The 13,161-nt window shown below is 46.8% G+C and overlaps 1 protein-coding gene across 3 annotated transcripts in view; it reads left to right on the top strand.

Annotated features, from left to right (window-relative positions):
* LOC146802300 (N-fatty-acyl-amino acid synthase/hydrolase PM20D1-like) overlaps window positions 1-12,932 on the top strand; it is a 257,866-nt gene extending 244,934 nt beyond the window's left edge. For 2 of the 3 annotated variants that reach the window (XM_085621870.1, XM_085621866.1), the window contains one exon: window positions 12,821-12,932. In XM_085621870.1, coding sequence (XP_085477996.1) covers window positions 12,821-12,917 — 97 coding nt within the window. In that variant the 3' untranslated portion in view covers window positions 12,918-12,932. Of the gene's footprint in view, window positions 1-12,672; window positions 12,719-12,820 lie in introns of those variants that run through there. The other variant, XM_085621867.1, reaches the window with a different exon arrangement.
* The last annotated feature ends 229 nt before the right edge of the window (window positions 12,933-13,161 follow it).

The following is a 13,161-nucleotide window of genomic DNA, read 5'->3' as shown; positions in this document are numbered from 1 at the left end:
ACCTCACCCAGGCTGCAGTAGCAGGCCTGAGGTGTCAGATATAGTCTGCTTCCCAGGGGTGGCATAATACATGCTTCAGCCCCTGGTATGCCTGTAAAGTACCTATGCCCTTAGTACCTAAGGTATCATATACTAGGGGCTCATAAGGCACCACAGTAACCAATCACTAGTGCATCTAATATGCACTCCAAGTCGTTTAGAGAGAACAGAGAGACTGGGGCCCTGATTAGCAGGGACCCAGCCAGACTATAGCCAGAAACCAGTGTTAACATCAGAAAAAAAGTAGGGCAACATAAGTGCAGATCCTCAACTTTATTAATATATTTGGGAACCGCGTGACATGACATAAGGAGTGATTAACAACGGCAACCAACCATTGCCTATAACAAGAGGGACGTTATTTTGGTCTTGATAAAGATGGATTATTAGTCAAAACCATCGAAACGCGTCGACGCTACATTTAACACAATCTGTGTGAATAGCTTTTATTTGAGATACTTTACAACTAGATTGTTCCTAAGAAGAGATTTTTTGAAATCTTAAAAATGGATGTGTTACATAAATGACAAAACAAACTGTCTGTCTTTGTCTCTCTTAAGTTTATGGGTTAAGGATAGAAATTAGACACAATTGTTTTTACTGTGATCATCATATCTTGCATCGGAGTTTTGTGCATTAACTCTCTAATCTCACAAGCTTGCATAATGTGTTTATGCATTGGTAGTATTATACATGTTTGGTGTTAACATAAACAAAAAATCTCTTTTAATTTTTAATTGTGTTTTTTATATAAAATAAAATATTTGTTCGAGGCATATGAGCTGCAGATTGTACACTTAGCATAGATCGCCATCTGGTGTTGGGCCCGGATGTTTGCAGTTTGTTTTTGTCTTTTGGACAGTCTTTGGAAGTCACGAGTTCGGTGACTCCTCCTTTGGTCCGTACTGCGCATGGGCTTCGGCTCCATCCTCAGATTGTTTTTTTCCGCCATCGGGCTCGGATGTGATACTTCGTGCTCCGGCTTCGAACTTCTACGGTTCCAGCCTCGACGGAAAATCCTCGTTTCTTCGAGTTTTCTTCATCATCTTCATCTCTCGAAGCGGCACTTTCTCCATCCCGTACATCGGCACCGGCCTTCGGGCCCTCCTCGACTCCGGTCACAGCCGATGGAAAGGACTCCGTTTAAAAAGTGCCCAAAATGTGGGTCTAAATTTCCCCACACCGACCTCCATCAGGTGTGTAACCTGTGCCTCTCTCCAGAACACGAGGCCAGAGACTGCCCCGCCTGTAAGTCTTTTCGATCGAAGATGACCATCCGGGATCGAAGAGCTCGACGCACCATGGCGCACTCATCCTCTGCAGCCCCACCGGACATCTTCGGAGACGACGCCGAAGCTTCGGGGCCACTACACACCGAACAGGAGGACGACGTCGTCAGCGCTTCCGAGGCCGACGACTCCGACGTGGAGGACATCACACCGGCGCAGCGGGTCGTGAGTACTGTACCCCCTCCCACCCCCGCGCCCAAAACAAAAGAGACTCAGGTTACACCCTCGCCTGCAGGCCTGGGCAAAACCAAGCACAAAGCTTCTATCACCCCACCTTCGGGCCCGGTGTCGAAGCCACAAAAGTCTCACGGCAGCTCGGGCTCGAGCCAGCCGACGCCTGGTGCCGAAAAACAACATCCGGCACCGAAGAAAACAATACCCAGCTCGACTCCGAAGCCACCGGTGCCGAAGCCTGGACTCTCGGTGCCGACCAAACACAAGCAAAAATCTGTCGGCACCGACGCTCCGGCGCCGAAAACTCCTTCGACGCCGAAAACACCGGAGGCCCCAAAAAAGGCGCATAAACCATCAAAGCCCTCGGCTCCGAAGCCATCGGCGCCAGCGGATGATCCAACACCACTGGCCCTATTTACACCAGACCCTTTGCAAAAGACTTTGTCTAAAGATCCAAGGACTGGGCTATTGACTTTAATTGTCAAAAAACGACGCCTTGACACTCCAGCTCCTCCTCCACCACCCAAACGGAAAGACTCGGCTACCTCTCCTCTCAGAGTGCCCTCCCCACTACATCCTCCTCTACCTCCTCCACCTCCTCCACCCCCTCCCCCTCCCAGGTCTCCGCCACCATTACCTCATCGCTCCCCAACCCCGTCACCAGATCCGGATTATGGGGACCCTGATTATGACCCAGCGGATGCCCCAATGGGCCCCACTCCACCGGGGACCCCTGACCCATGGGAAGATTACCACAACCCTGACGTACCTGATATACCTCAGGACGACCTATACCCATCTAGGCCGTCTCCCCCAGAAGACTCCTTGGGGTTCCACCATTTAGTGCAGAGAGCAGCACACTACCATGGGGTGGACATGCATACCGAACCAGTGGAAGACGACTTCCTACTGGATACCTTTGACATTCAGGACAAAACCACAGCCATTTTGCCTATGCTTAAGGGTGTCACCAAGCATGCTACAGAGGTGTTCAAAGACCCTGTCAGGGCCAGGGTACTGAACCCCAGGATAGAGAAAAAATACAAGGCGGCACCCACAGACCCTGCATACATTAAGGGCCCTGCTCCCCTAGATTCCCTAGTTGTCTCCACAGCTAGAAAGCGGGCTAACTCCCAGTCCTCAGGAGAAGCCCCGCCACCAGACAAAGAATCAAAACTTTTAGACGCGTCTGGCAAACGCACCGCCTCCCAAGCTGCAAACATGTGGCGCATTGCGAATACACAAGCACTGCTTGCGCGTTATGATAGAGCACATTACGATGAACTTGAGGCTCTTATGCAGCACCTTCCTGACAAACACAAGCGTAGGGCTCATGAACTCATACAGGAAGGTAAACTAATTACAAATACCTCCATTAAATGTGCCCTCGACGCAGCCGACACTGCTTCTAGAGCTATTAATACTAGTGTCCTGCTTCGTCGCCATGCCTGGCTCAGGATCTCAGGGTTCAAACCTGAAGTCCAGGCATCCATACTCAATCACCCCTTTGACCAACAAACTCTCTTTGGGCCAAAGGTGGACGAAGCATTGGAGAAAATGAAAAAGGACACAGACACAGCAAAGTCTATGGGAGCACTCCAAACACAAGCTTCTAAGCGTTCCTTTCGACGCTCGTCCTTTCGTGGCTCAGGCAGAGGCTTCTCCACCGATAGCGCCTCTACCTCCTACAAGTCCCCTCCTCAAAATACCTTTTCAAGGGGCAATCAAAGAGGTGGTTACAGAGGCAACAACAATAAGGGCAGGGGCAAAACTAACACCACCCGTTCTGCCACCACACCCGCACAATGACTTCCCTCAGCTCCCCCCAGACCATCCCACTCCGGTCGGGGGCAGACTACAAAACTTTATCCACGCATGGGAGTCCATAACATCGGACAAATGGGTGACCCAAATCATTCGGTCAGGGTACTGCCTCGAGCTAACATCTACCCCACCCAATATCCCACCAAGGCACCGTCCAATGTCTCAAGAACATTCCACACTACTCAAACAAGAGGTACTCTCTCTCCTCCAGAAACACGCTATAGAGCAGGTCCCCGTCACTCAACAAAATCTAGGGGTATACTCCCTATATTTCTTAATACCAAAGAAAGACGGGACCCTCAGGCCCATTCTAGACCTCAGGCCTCTAAATGCCTACATACATTCAGACCATTTCCACATGGTCACCCTACAACAAGTCCTCCCGCTCCTCTGTCAGGGAGACTTTCTCACCACCTTGGACTTGAAAGACGCATACTTTCACATTCCAATACACCCCTCTCACAGGAAGTACCTCAGGTTCGTGGTGGACGGGCAGCATTACCAATTCACGGTTCTCCCCTTCGGGGTCACAACCGCACCACGGGTGTTTACCAAATGCCTAGCGGTAGTAGCAGCACACCTCAGACGTCAACATATTCACGTCTTCCCTTACTTAGACGACTGGCTCATAAAAGCCGCGTCCTACCACCAATCTGTGCAACATACAAACAGCACTATTCAACTGCTCCACCAGCTGGGCTTCACGGTGAACTACCAAAAGTCCCACCTCATACCATCTCACACAAAGCAATATCTCGGGGCCACTATAGACACCTCCAAGGGTATTGCCTACCCAAATTCAGCCAGAATCACAAGCATTCAAGCCTTACGCAAAACATTCCTTCCTCAACACTCTCTTCCAGCAAGAGTGTTCATGAAGCTCATAGGAATGATGGCGTCTTGCATTTTCATAGTGCCCCATGCAAGACTCCACATGCGTCCACTTCAAGAGTGCCTAGCACAACAGTGGAACCAGGCCCAGGGTCAGCTGACGGATCTGGTGTTGGTGGACGGCCGCACCCATCACTCTCTGCAGTGGTGGAACACCACAAACCTCTCCAGAGGGCGGCCGTTCCTGGACCCGGTTCCTCAAGTGATCCTAACAGCGGACGCATCGCTCTCCGGCTGGGGAGCGCACCTCCTACACCTCACAATGCAAGGTCTATGGACGCCACAGCAAAAATCGCTCCACATCAACCATCTGGAGCTCTTGGCGATCTTTCTAGCCCTAAAATCTTTCCAAAAACTGATTTCAGGCAAAGCAGTCCTCATTCGCACAGACAATGACTGCAATGTATTATATCCAAAAACAGGGGGGGACACACTCTCCCCAGCTCTCCCGCTTAGCCCAGAGCATATGGAGATGGGCAATTCCTCAAAACATCTTTCTCCTGGCGCAGCACGTTCCAGGCGTACAAAACACCATTGCAGATCTGCTCAGCAGACAAACGCAACAACTACACGAATGGGAACTGCATCCACAAGTTCTTCACCCATTCTTCCAACAGTGGGGGCATCCTCAAATAGACCTCTTCGCCACCCACGAGAACAAAAAATGCCCAAGCTTCGCCGCCAGATACCCACACCCATTGTCCAAAGGCAATGCGATATGGATGAACTGGTCAGGCAGATTTGCATACGCCTTTCCACCTCTCCCACTAATTCCATTAGTGGTAAGGAAGCTACAACAACACTCCCTCACACTCATACTGGTAGCTCCAACGTGGGCCAGGCAGCCGTGGTACACCACACTACTACAACTATCAGTGGTGCCACATCAAAAACTGCAACTATCCCCACATCTCCTAACCCAGAACCATGGAGAAATCAGGCACCCGGACCCAGCTCAGCTCAACCTTGCGATCTGGCTCCTGAAATCTTAGAATTTGGATACCTTAACCTTCCCCCTGATTGCATGAACATCATCATGGAAGCCAGACGTCCTACCACTAGAGCATGCTATGCCGCAAAGTGGAAGCGATTTGTAATTTACTGCCGTAACAATACAATCAACCCTTTAGATGCATCCATACAGCACATCATATGCTATCTGCTCCATCTTCATAGGTGTAACCTGGCATATTCATCCATACGCCTACACCTAGCAGCGATCGCTGCTTATCTACAAAACAGACAGCATTTATCACTCTTCAGAGTGCCCGCGATTAAAGCCTTTATGGAAGGCCTTAAACGAGTAACTCCTCCCAGGGCACCACCTTCCCCTGTATGGAATCTAAATGTAGTTCTGACACGGCTAATGGGTCCGCCCTTCGAACCAATGCATACATGTGAGCTACAGTTCCTCACTTGGAAAACAGCCTTTCTCGTGGCTATTACTTCCCTTAGAAGGGTTAGTGAAATACAAGCGTTCACTATACAGGAACCCTTTCTACAAATACATCACAGCAAGGTCATACTTCGTACAAATCCGAAGTTTCTGCCTAAGGTCATTTCCCCCTTCCATCTTAATCAATCGGTGGAATTACCTGTCTTCTTCTCGCAACCTCAATCTGTTGCAGAAAGGGCTTTACACACACTTGATGTTAAAAGGGCTTTACTGTACTACATACAGAGAACGCAACCTTTCAGGAAGACTAAACAATTATTCGTCTCCTTCTCTCCACCACACAAAGGCAACCCCATTTCTAAATCAGGGATAGCTAGGTGGATTGTCAAATGTATACAAATTTGCTATCAAAAGGCAAAAAGAACATTATCTGTTCCACCTAAAGCCCACTCTACTAGAAAGTTAGGGGCTTCTATGGCTTTTCTAGGGAACATACCCTTAGATGACATCTGCAAAGCAGCCACATGGTCAACACCACACACCTTCACAAAACATTACTGTGTAGATGTGCATTCCAAGCAGCAAGCTAGTGTGGGCCAGGCTGTACTAAAGACACTGTTTCAAACTACTGCAACGGATACCGGTGGTCGCCGCTAAGGTTGGGTACTGCTATATAATCTATGCTAAGTGTACAATCTGCAGCTCATATGCCTCGAACGGAATATGCTACTTACCAGTATGCATCTGTTCTTGGCATGTAGAGCTGCAGAGTTGTACACGCCCACCCGCCTCCCCGGCTACCTGTATCCGTTCCAGTCCATCTTATTTACATACAACACACATGGGTTTCTCACTGTTATTACTACGCTCCATCATTTCCCTGTTGGCGAAAAACAATCTGAGGATGGAGCCGAAGCCCATGCGCAGTACGGACCGAAGGAGGAGTCACCGAACTCGTGACTTCCAAAGACTGTCCAAAAGACAAAAACAAACTGCAAACATCCGGGCCCAACACCAGATGGCGATCTATGCTAAGTGTACAACTCTGCAGCTCTACATGCCAAGAACAGATGCATACTGGTAAGTAGCATATTCCTTTCATCATTTTAAATTGTTATGGTTTAATTTGACATTGTACATGTTCTAGAGTATGGGCTGTAGATTGTATCTATTATAATAACTTAAGTATCCATTCTAGTTTTCCACCAGGGAATTCCTTCTTTTACTTGGTATCATGTTTTTATCCATTCTTTGTGGGTAAATGTGATGTTACATATTGGGAAAGATTCTTATGAAACCTAAATTTTTCTTATCAATGAAAGACTCAAACGTAGCCCAAAAATCAAATATGATTTTGATGTTTCCTGATTCTCTACAGTTTATAAAATAAACAAACAACACCTAAATATGCTTCTAACCCCTGTATCTGTAGACCAAAGACCACAAAACTGAAAAAAGGAAGAAGAAACTATATTTTGGTGACTTCCCTAAACAACAAAACTCAAGCAGAGTAATGTTAGCCCAGTCTTTCTTACTGCTACCTTATATAACAAAGTTACATTGTATTGGCCCCTTCAGAAAGAATTAAAAATGACTCTTTCACTCTCCTTTTCCTTTCTTTGAATGGCATTTAGTCTGTGGTTGTGCAGGTTTTTTTTCAGTGTTGATATGTTTACACTGGTGAGGGCTATTTCCCTTCCGATGGGGTTTTATCAGTTATTATAGGTTTAAACCTAAAACCAGACAGCCTAACTATACTTTAGATATATGTGTATATATCTATATATATATATATATATATATATGTGTGTGTGTGTCTATATATAGATATCAAAAGAAGATCAAACTAGGAGGAATGACCACCAGCCGGTGGTAGTAACACCGTGATTGTCTTGAACACGTTTGATGACGGAGGGAAGCACAGACATAGACGGAGTGCCGAAGCACTTCGAGTATGTCGCGGCAAAGACTTTGCCCCAGTTGTCACAATCGTCCATTTATGGGACTAAGTCCTTCGGCGAACTAATGGTGAGTATCCTGTGTTTCTCCACAGGAGTAGTATGCGGAAAAACCGCTTCCAGTTGGTCAAATTTCTCAGCAAGCCAATAAGGTAATTCATCCTTATTTTGGGGGCGCTTGCCCATTACCGAATTAACCATAACAGGACTGATAACCACTGCGTGGTGCTCAGCTGGTTGTCCCGCAACAGCAGGTGACCCCACCTGCACGTTGCATGAAACGTACTGCACCAAAGCCCTATGTACTGTAATAAGGGCTGTGTGAAGTACACGCAACTCAGCCACCGCCACCGTCTGATAGCGGAGATGAGGCGTCAATCCGGCCAGCACCGGCCACGTGGCCCCTGGAATAGACAAAGGGCCCATTCTAGCCAGTGTAACCGCATGGGGAAGGGCGCCATTAAACCAAATGCTATGCTGCCAGGCAGAGATAGGAATTTCTTGTGTCCTATATGGCGTATAGTTTGCAGGGAGCTGTGTGGCAGTATAGGAGTGAAACGTATCATCATCCGCACTCACTGCCGGCAAAGTCACCCAAGAGTAAAACAACTCGTAAGTATATGCTGCATCGGCGCTGACCACAAAAATAACAGCAATCCCTTCGGCTATGCGCTGCAATATCGACCGCCATAGAACGACAATGGATTTTACAGGAGCACAAGGGTTCAGATATACCAAAAACCTTTTTAATGAACAAGCTTGTAAGAACCTATTAGGCTACCAATAGGTAGGTTAAATCCGTCACTCCCGTTATCCGGAAACAAAAGTGAGGGTGTCGTGGACTAATATAAGCACTACTAATGCGTTTCAAATCAAAAGACCAAACGTTAGGTGCGCCATGTTGCAGGGATTCTGCTCATGCACAGAACTATGCGCAGGAAACCAGGACCTCAGTGAATTGTGGTGTACCAAAAACTCACCTCAGAACCCAGAACCCCTATCCGACCAGCATCAGTGTCCCATTCGTTATCCGTATTATCTCGGAGGTCCCAATGTATAGACAACCCAGAACAAGCGACTTAGAGTACTCTCAGGCATGGTGGGCATTAGAAATACCTGTTCGTAATTATTCTCATATCAGTCCACAACAAGAGTAATCAGAGACACGGTAAAGTTTAAAAGGTTTATTTTATAAACTACGTGTCCTAAGATGCAGTACTTTGGCTAACATAAGCAGACAAATGATTAAAATCAAAACAATCAGCATTGTTACAATACCATAGAAAATGAAAGGAGAAATCATAGTATAAATGACAGTGGAATACAGCCACCTTCCTTTCGCTAGTAAACTAATATTATTAGACTAGTAGAAGGTCTCTAGGCTTGAATGGGGAACCCCATACTGTAAAAATCAGCTTAGTGGAATCACATCGCAGGATCAGGTGTGCTCTGCTCCTGGAAAAGCTCTTCTTCCGAATGTGTGTGTAAGGCATGCAGACTGCAATATTAAAGGCACTCGACCTTCAGGTATTTGCAGCTGTGTGCGTGTTATGGCTAAATAGTGGGCCGATCAACCTGAACTCAAAAACATGCATTGTCTGGCGACCCAGACTGTTTCTTTACACAATGTTCAGACCAAGGTCGCAGCGCACGTCTAGGGATGTGAACAACAGACAGTTCTCATGTGAAGAAAAAGGCGAGCAAGCAGTTTTCAAATAATAACATGTATCTGCAGTGTCGTGTGCAAAAGCAGCAAAAGTGGCAAGATGGCTTTCTAGCATCCAACGAGCTTATGCTAACATAGCAATGTATGTACCTAAATCGCAGCCCTCACTACAGGACCGAAGAGCTTCCAGAAAGACTTGTCTCCCAAGGACCCAGATTGTCCAACAAAGAAACTCCAACTTCAAAGACCTGGATCCAGGCAGATCTGTGTCCCCAGCACACTCTGCACCCGACACCCACGGACCGAGTTAGTGACTCGCCTATCCAGTAAACGCTCCCCGGCGATCCTGACCTCGTCTGCATCGGTGGCTGACCGCTCCAGGACCCCCAGTCGACGCCTGCAGCCTCTGTTTGAATGGTCACCCCTTCCCCCGACAAAACACGGATCCAGCTGAGGAGTCCTGACCTCAAAAGGCACCCCTGCATCCTCTGCCCCGACTTTGGGAAGCCCAGCCAACTTTTCCCAGGTATCCACCAGCTGCCCAGTCGTTGGTCTCCTTCGTTTGGCCTCCTGGTCCAAGCTTGCAGCATCTTTTCCAAAACAGACAACCTCCATTGGAAAGCATTGGGTGCCCGATGCTGATTTGCACCCTGCAACCGTCCGCCCCTGTGCCGCTGTAGCATTGGTGCTGCTTTGAGCCCGCCCTCCCCCATGCTCACTTCAGCCCTGGGGAATTTGGCCTAAAACTGTGGGTATCTACCTGCAACCAGTGCCTCTTCGAGGTGCCCTCCGGCTTAATTGGATAACACTGGGCCCAGTGACATCTGCACCCGGCATCCCCAGTGCCGCTGGTGGTGCAGTACCTGGTCTTGAACCGTGCCCTCTGTTATCCTAAACCCCCAAAGCCTGGGGAAGTAAGTAGAGTACATACCTACTAAGTATTGAGCTCCTGAGGCGGAAGCCGGGAGCAGGACTCTGTTTTTAAAAGCTCTCACCTTTTGAGTGGCTCAATATATTGACTTCTTCCTGAAACCTTTCATTGGTGAAATTCCGGCCCACCTTAAAGATACCACAGCCTTCCTAAACAGAATAGCACCCGTCCGATTTGACAACACAAGACAACTGATGGTCACACTGGACGTAGTATCACTTTATACCCAAATTCCCCAGGACCAAGCATTAGAGACCTTAGAGTGGTTCTTGGGCAAAAGAGAACAGCCGGTCCAAGTTCCCATGGAATTTATCTTGGCACTTGCCAAATTTTCATTGTCCAAGAACTATTTTACATTCGACTCATAGTTCTTTTTCCAAACAAAAGGCGTGGCTATGGGGTGTCCCTTCGCCCCGGAACTAGCGGTGTTGTATATGGGCCTATATGAAAATAATTTCATATATAACAACAACCCGTACTCGGCAAACATTTCTAGTTACATGCGATACATTGATGACATCTTTTTAATCTGGTCAGGCACACAACAATCACTGGATGAGTTCGTAGGATGGCTTAACGGACGGTCTAATGACATTAAGTTCAGTGGTTCGTCATCAAACGAATCAATCACATTTTTGGATGTAAAAGTGGAGGCATCGGATGGACATCTAGAGACCACACTTTTTAGAAAATCGACTGATAGGAATAAGGCGCTCCATTACACCAGCAACCATCCTCGAAGTCTGAGACAGAATTTGCCGTACGGCCAGTTCCTGCGGATTCGCAGGAACTGTTCAAATAAAGAGGAATACTTTGCTCATGCGAACAAACTGAAAGATCGCTTATTGGTGAGGGGATATCCGAAAAAGTTACTGAAACATTCCCTTAAGAGAGCATGGTGGACACCAAGGGAAACACTGTTGGAGCAAAAAACAAAGAAAATGGCCAATAGACCAGTTTGTGTCACTACGTTTTGCCCTAACACACATCAACTTCGAAAACTGATCCTCACTAATTGGCATTTGATCAAAGATCTCCATGAGGAATTTTCTATTCCTCCTCTTTTTGCATATAAAAAAGAGAAAAGTATAGCCAATTATATTGTGAGAGCGGCTTTACCGAAACAACAGACCCCGACTCTGAGAAGTATGCTAGATCTACCACCAATTGTTGGACACCACAAATGTGGTACCTGTACATGCTGTGCTCAAACCATTGAAGGAGATGCCTTCATGTTCAACAATATCCATTGGAAGCATAAGGCATTTACAAACTGTAAAACTAGGAATGTTGTTTATGCAGTAACTTGCCCATGTCCAAAGCTTTACATCGGAAAGACCACCCAGGAGGTACGGCAGCGCATCACCCAGCACAAGTCGAGGATTCGACGACGAGTGGAAAATGCTCCACTAGTTAGCCACTGGGTGACAAAAACACACAGGGAGGAAGACTTTAAATGGACAGTGCTGTCTAAAATTGAGAAAGACCCCCGTGGGGGGGATTTGGAGGGCCATTTGAGTCAGCGCGAAGCATTACTCATTATGAAATTCAATACGGCAACCAATGGTTTAAATGAGATAGCGGAGATATTTAGACCAATGTTATAGACCGTGTAATTCACAAGATTATGACGCCGTAATTTGAGGTCTTCCTTTTATGCCATGTGACCACTTGTTCAACTGTACTACCGAAGTCTAACAGGCTTTTCCGCATCACGCGTGCCTTTTTCCTTTTTCCGAACTTATGATGGTGTCATGCCATAGAGGTTCTGTTTAAGAAAGTTGGCAAATCAGCCTTCCATCAAGAAACCCGATATCCCACCCTGCTCTGAACTATCGGCATATTAGACTACAATTCCCATGAGCCATCGGCAGTTTATGACCCGGGAGGAATCAGCCGTTACACGCCTCAGTGCTTCCTGAAGCATCACTGACAGACTAACGGAGCCGCGAAACGCTGGAGGAGTGAAGTCATCTCGGTGAGCGGTTTTTACATTCTTTTGACAGCTCCGTAGACACTATGGATATTACTAGCCGAGCACAACTAATGGCGATATCTTACGCCTTTTTGTTTTAGATGCCGGCACGGGATTTCAACGTGACACGATTACGTAAACTTACATAGGTAAGCGGCCGCTTCTGGTCTGACTTGGTTTTTTTGCGCAGTCCGTTTAGATCGTAAAGAGGATACCAAATAGTGTTCATTTCGCACTTAGGTAGAAAAGAAGTTCGTCCTCCGAGGTAGCCGGCTAAGAAGACAGCCGTCTCACAATTGGGTAAGCCAATATTGTATTCATTACAAGAGTAAGAGATCGGGGGGACCCAGTTATACTCCGGCTGACACAAGTCTATAATCTCTTGTAGGACTCGGCTGTCCCATCACGATAACAGATTCACTTCAAAGGGTGAGCCAAATGGACGCTTACAGTTGTTTCTATGTTTGTCTTGTAAACGTTTTTAACAGAAAGAATGATGATATAAGTGGGTTCTATTTGTTTTTCACAGCCCCAGGGCGAGTTGGATGAGTCACGGATAGTTAAGGTTCCCCATTTACGCACTTTTCTAAGGTGGGTGAGCTCAGTCGTTGATGGTTCTCTAGAGGTCCTGAGTTGTTCTAATTATCTAAAGAGGGTTTGTTGTTTTTTTGTTACAGAAATTGGTTGGTCCTGAAGAGAACCTCAAAAGATAGAGGTTCGAAACGCGTCGACCAGATTGGTCCTGTTTGCACCCATTTGAGAGGCTCCTACTAAAAACGTTCTTTTGGATTTTCATTGTATAAAAAAAGAAAAAGTATTATGACATATATAGAGTATGTTAGTGAATTTTTTCCAAAAGGAGAGGTGTCATTAGGACCGCTTTGTTCAGTGTAGGTCGAGTGTGTGTATGAATGAATCGGCCATGAATGTTTGATGAATGAATGCAGTTTGAAACCTCTACACAGGGGATCAAGACTATCGTTTAGTGTTGTTTAATACATTTGTATATATACTAGGA

Source organism: Triturus cristatus, chromosome 8 (assembly GCF_964204655.1).
Source record: "Triturus cristatus chromosome 8, aTriCri1.1, whole genome shotgun sequence".
NCBI lineage: Eukaryota > Metazoa > Chordata > Amphibia > Caudata > Salamandridae > Triturus > Triturus cristatus.
This window is presented reverse-complemented; position numbering and strand designations above follow the sequence as displayed.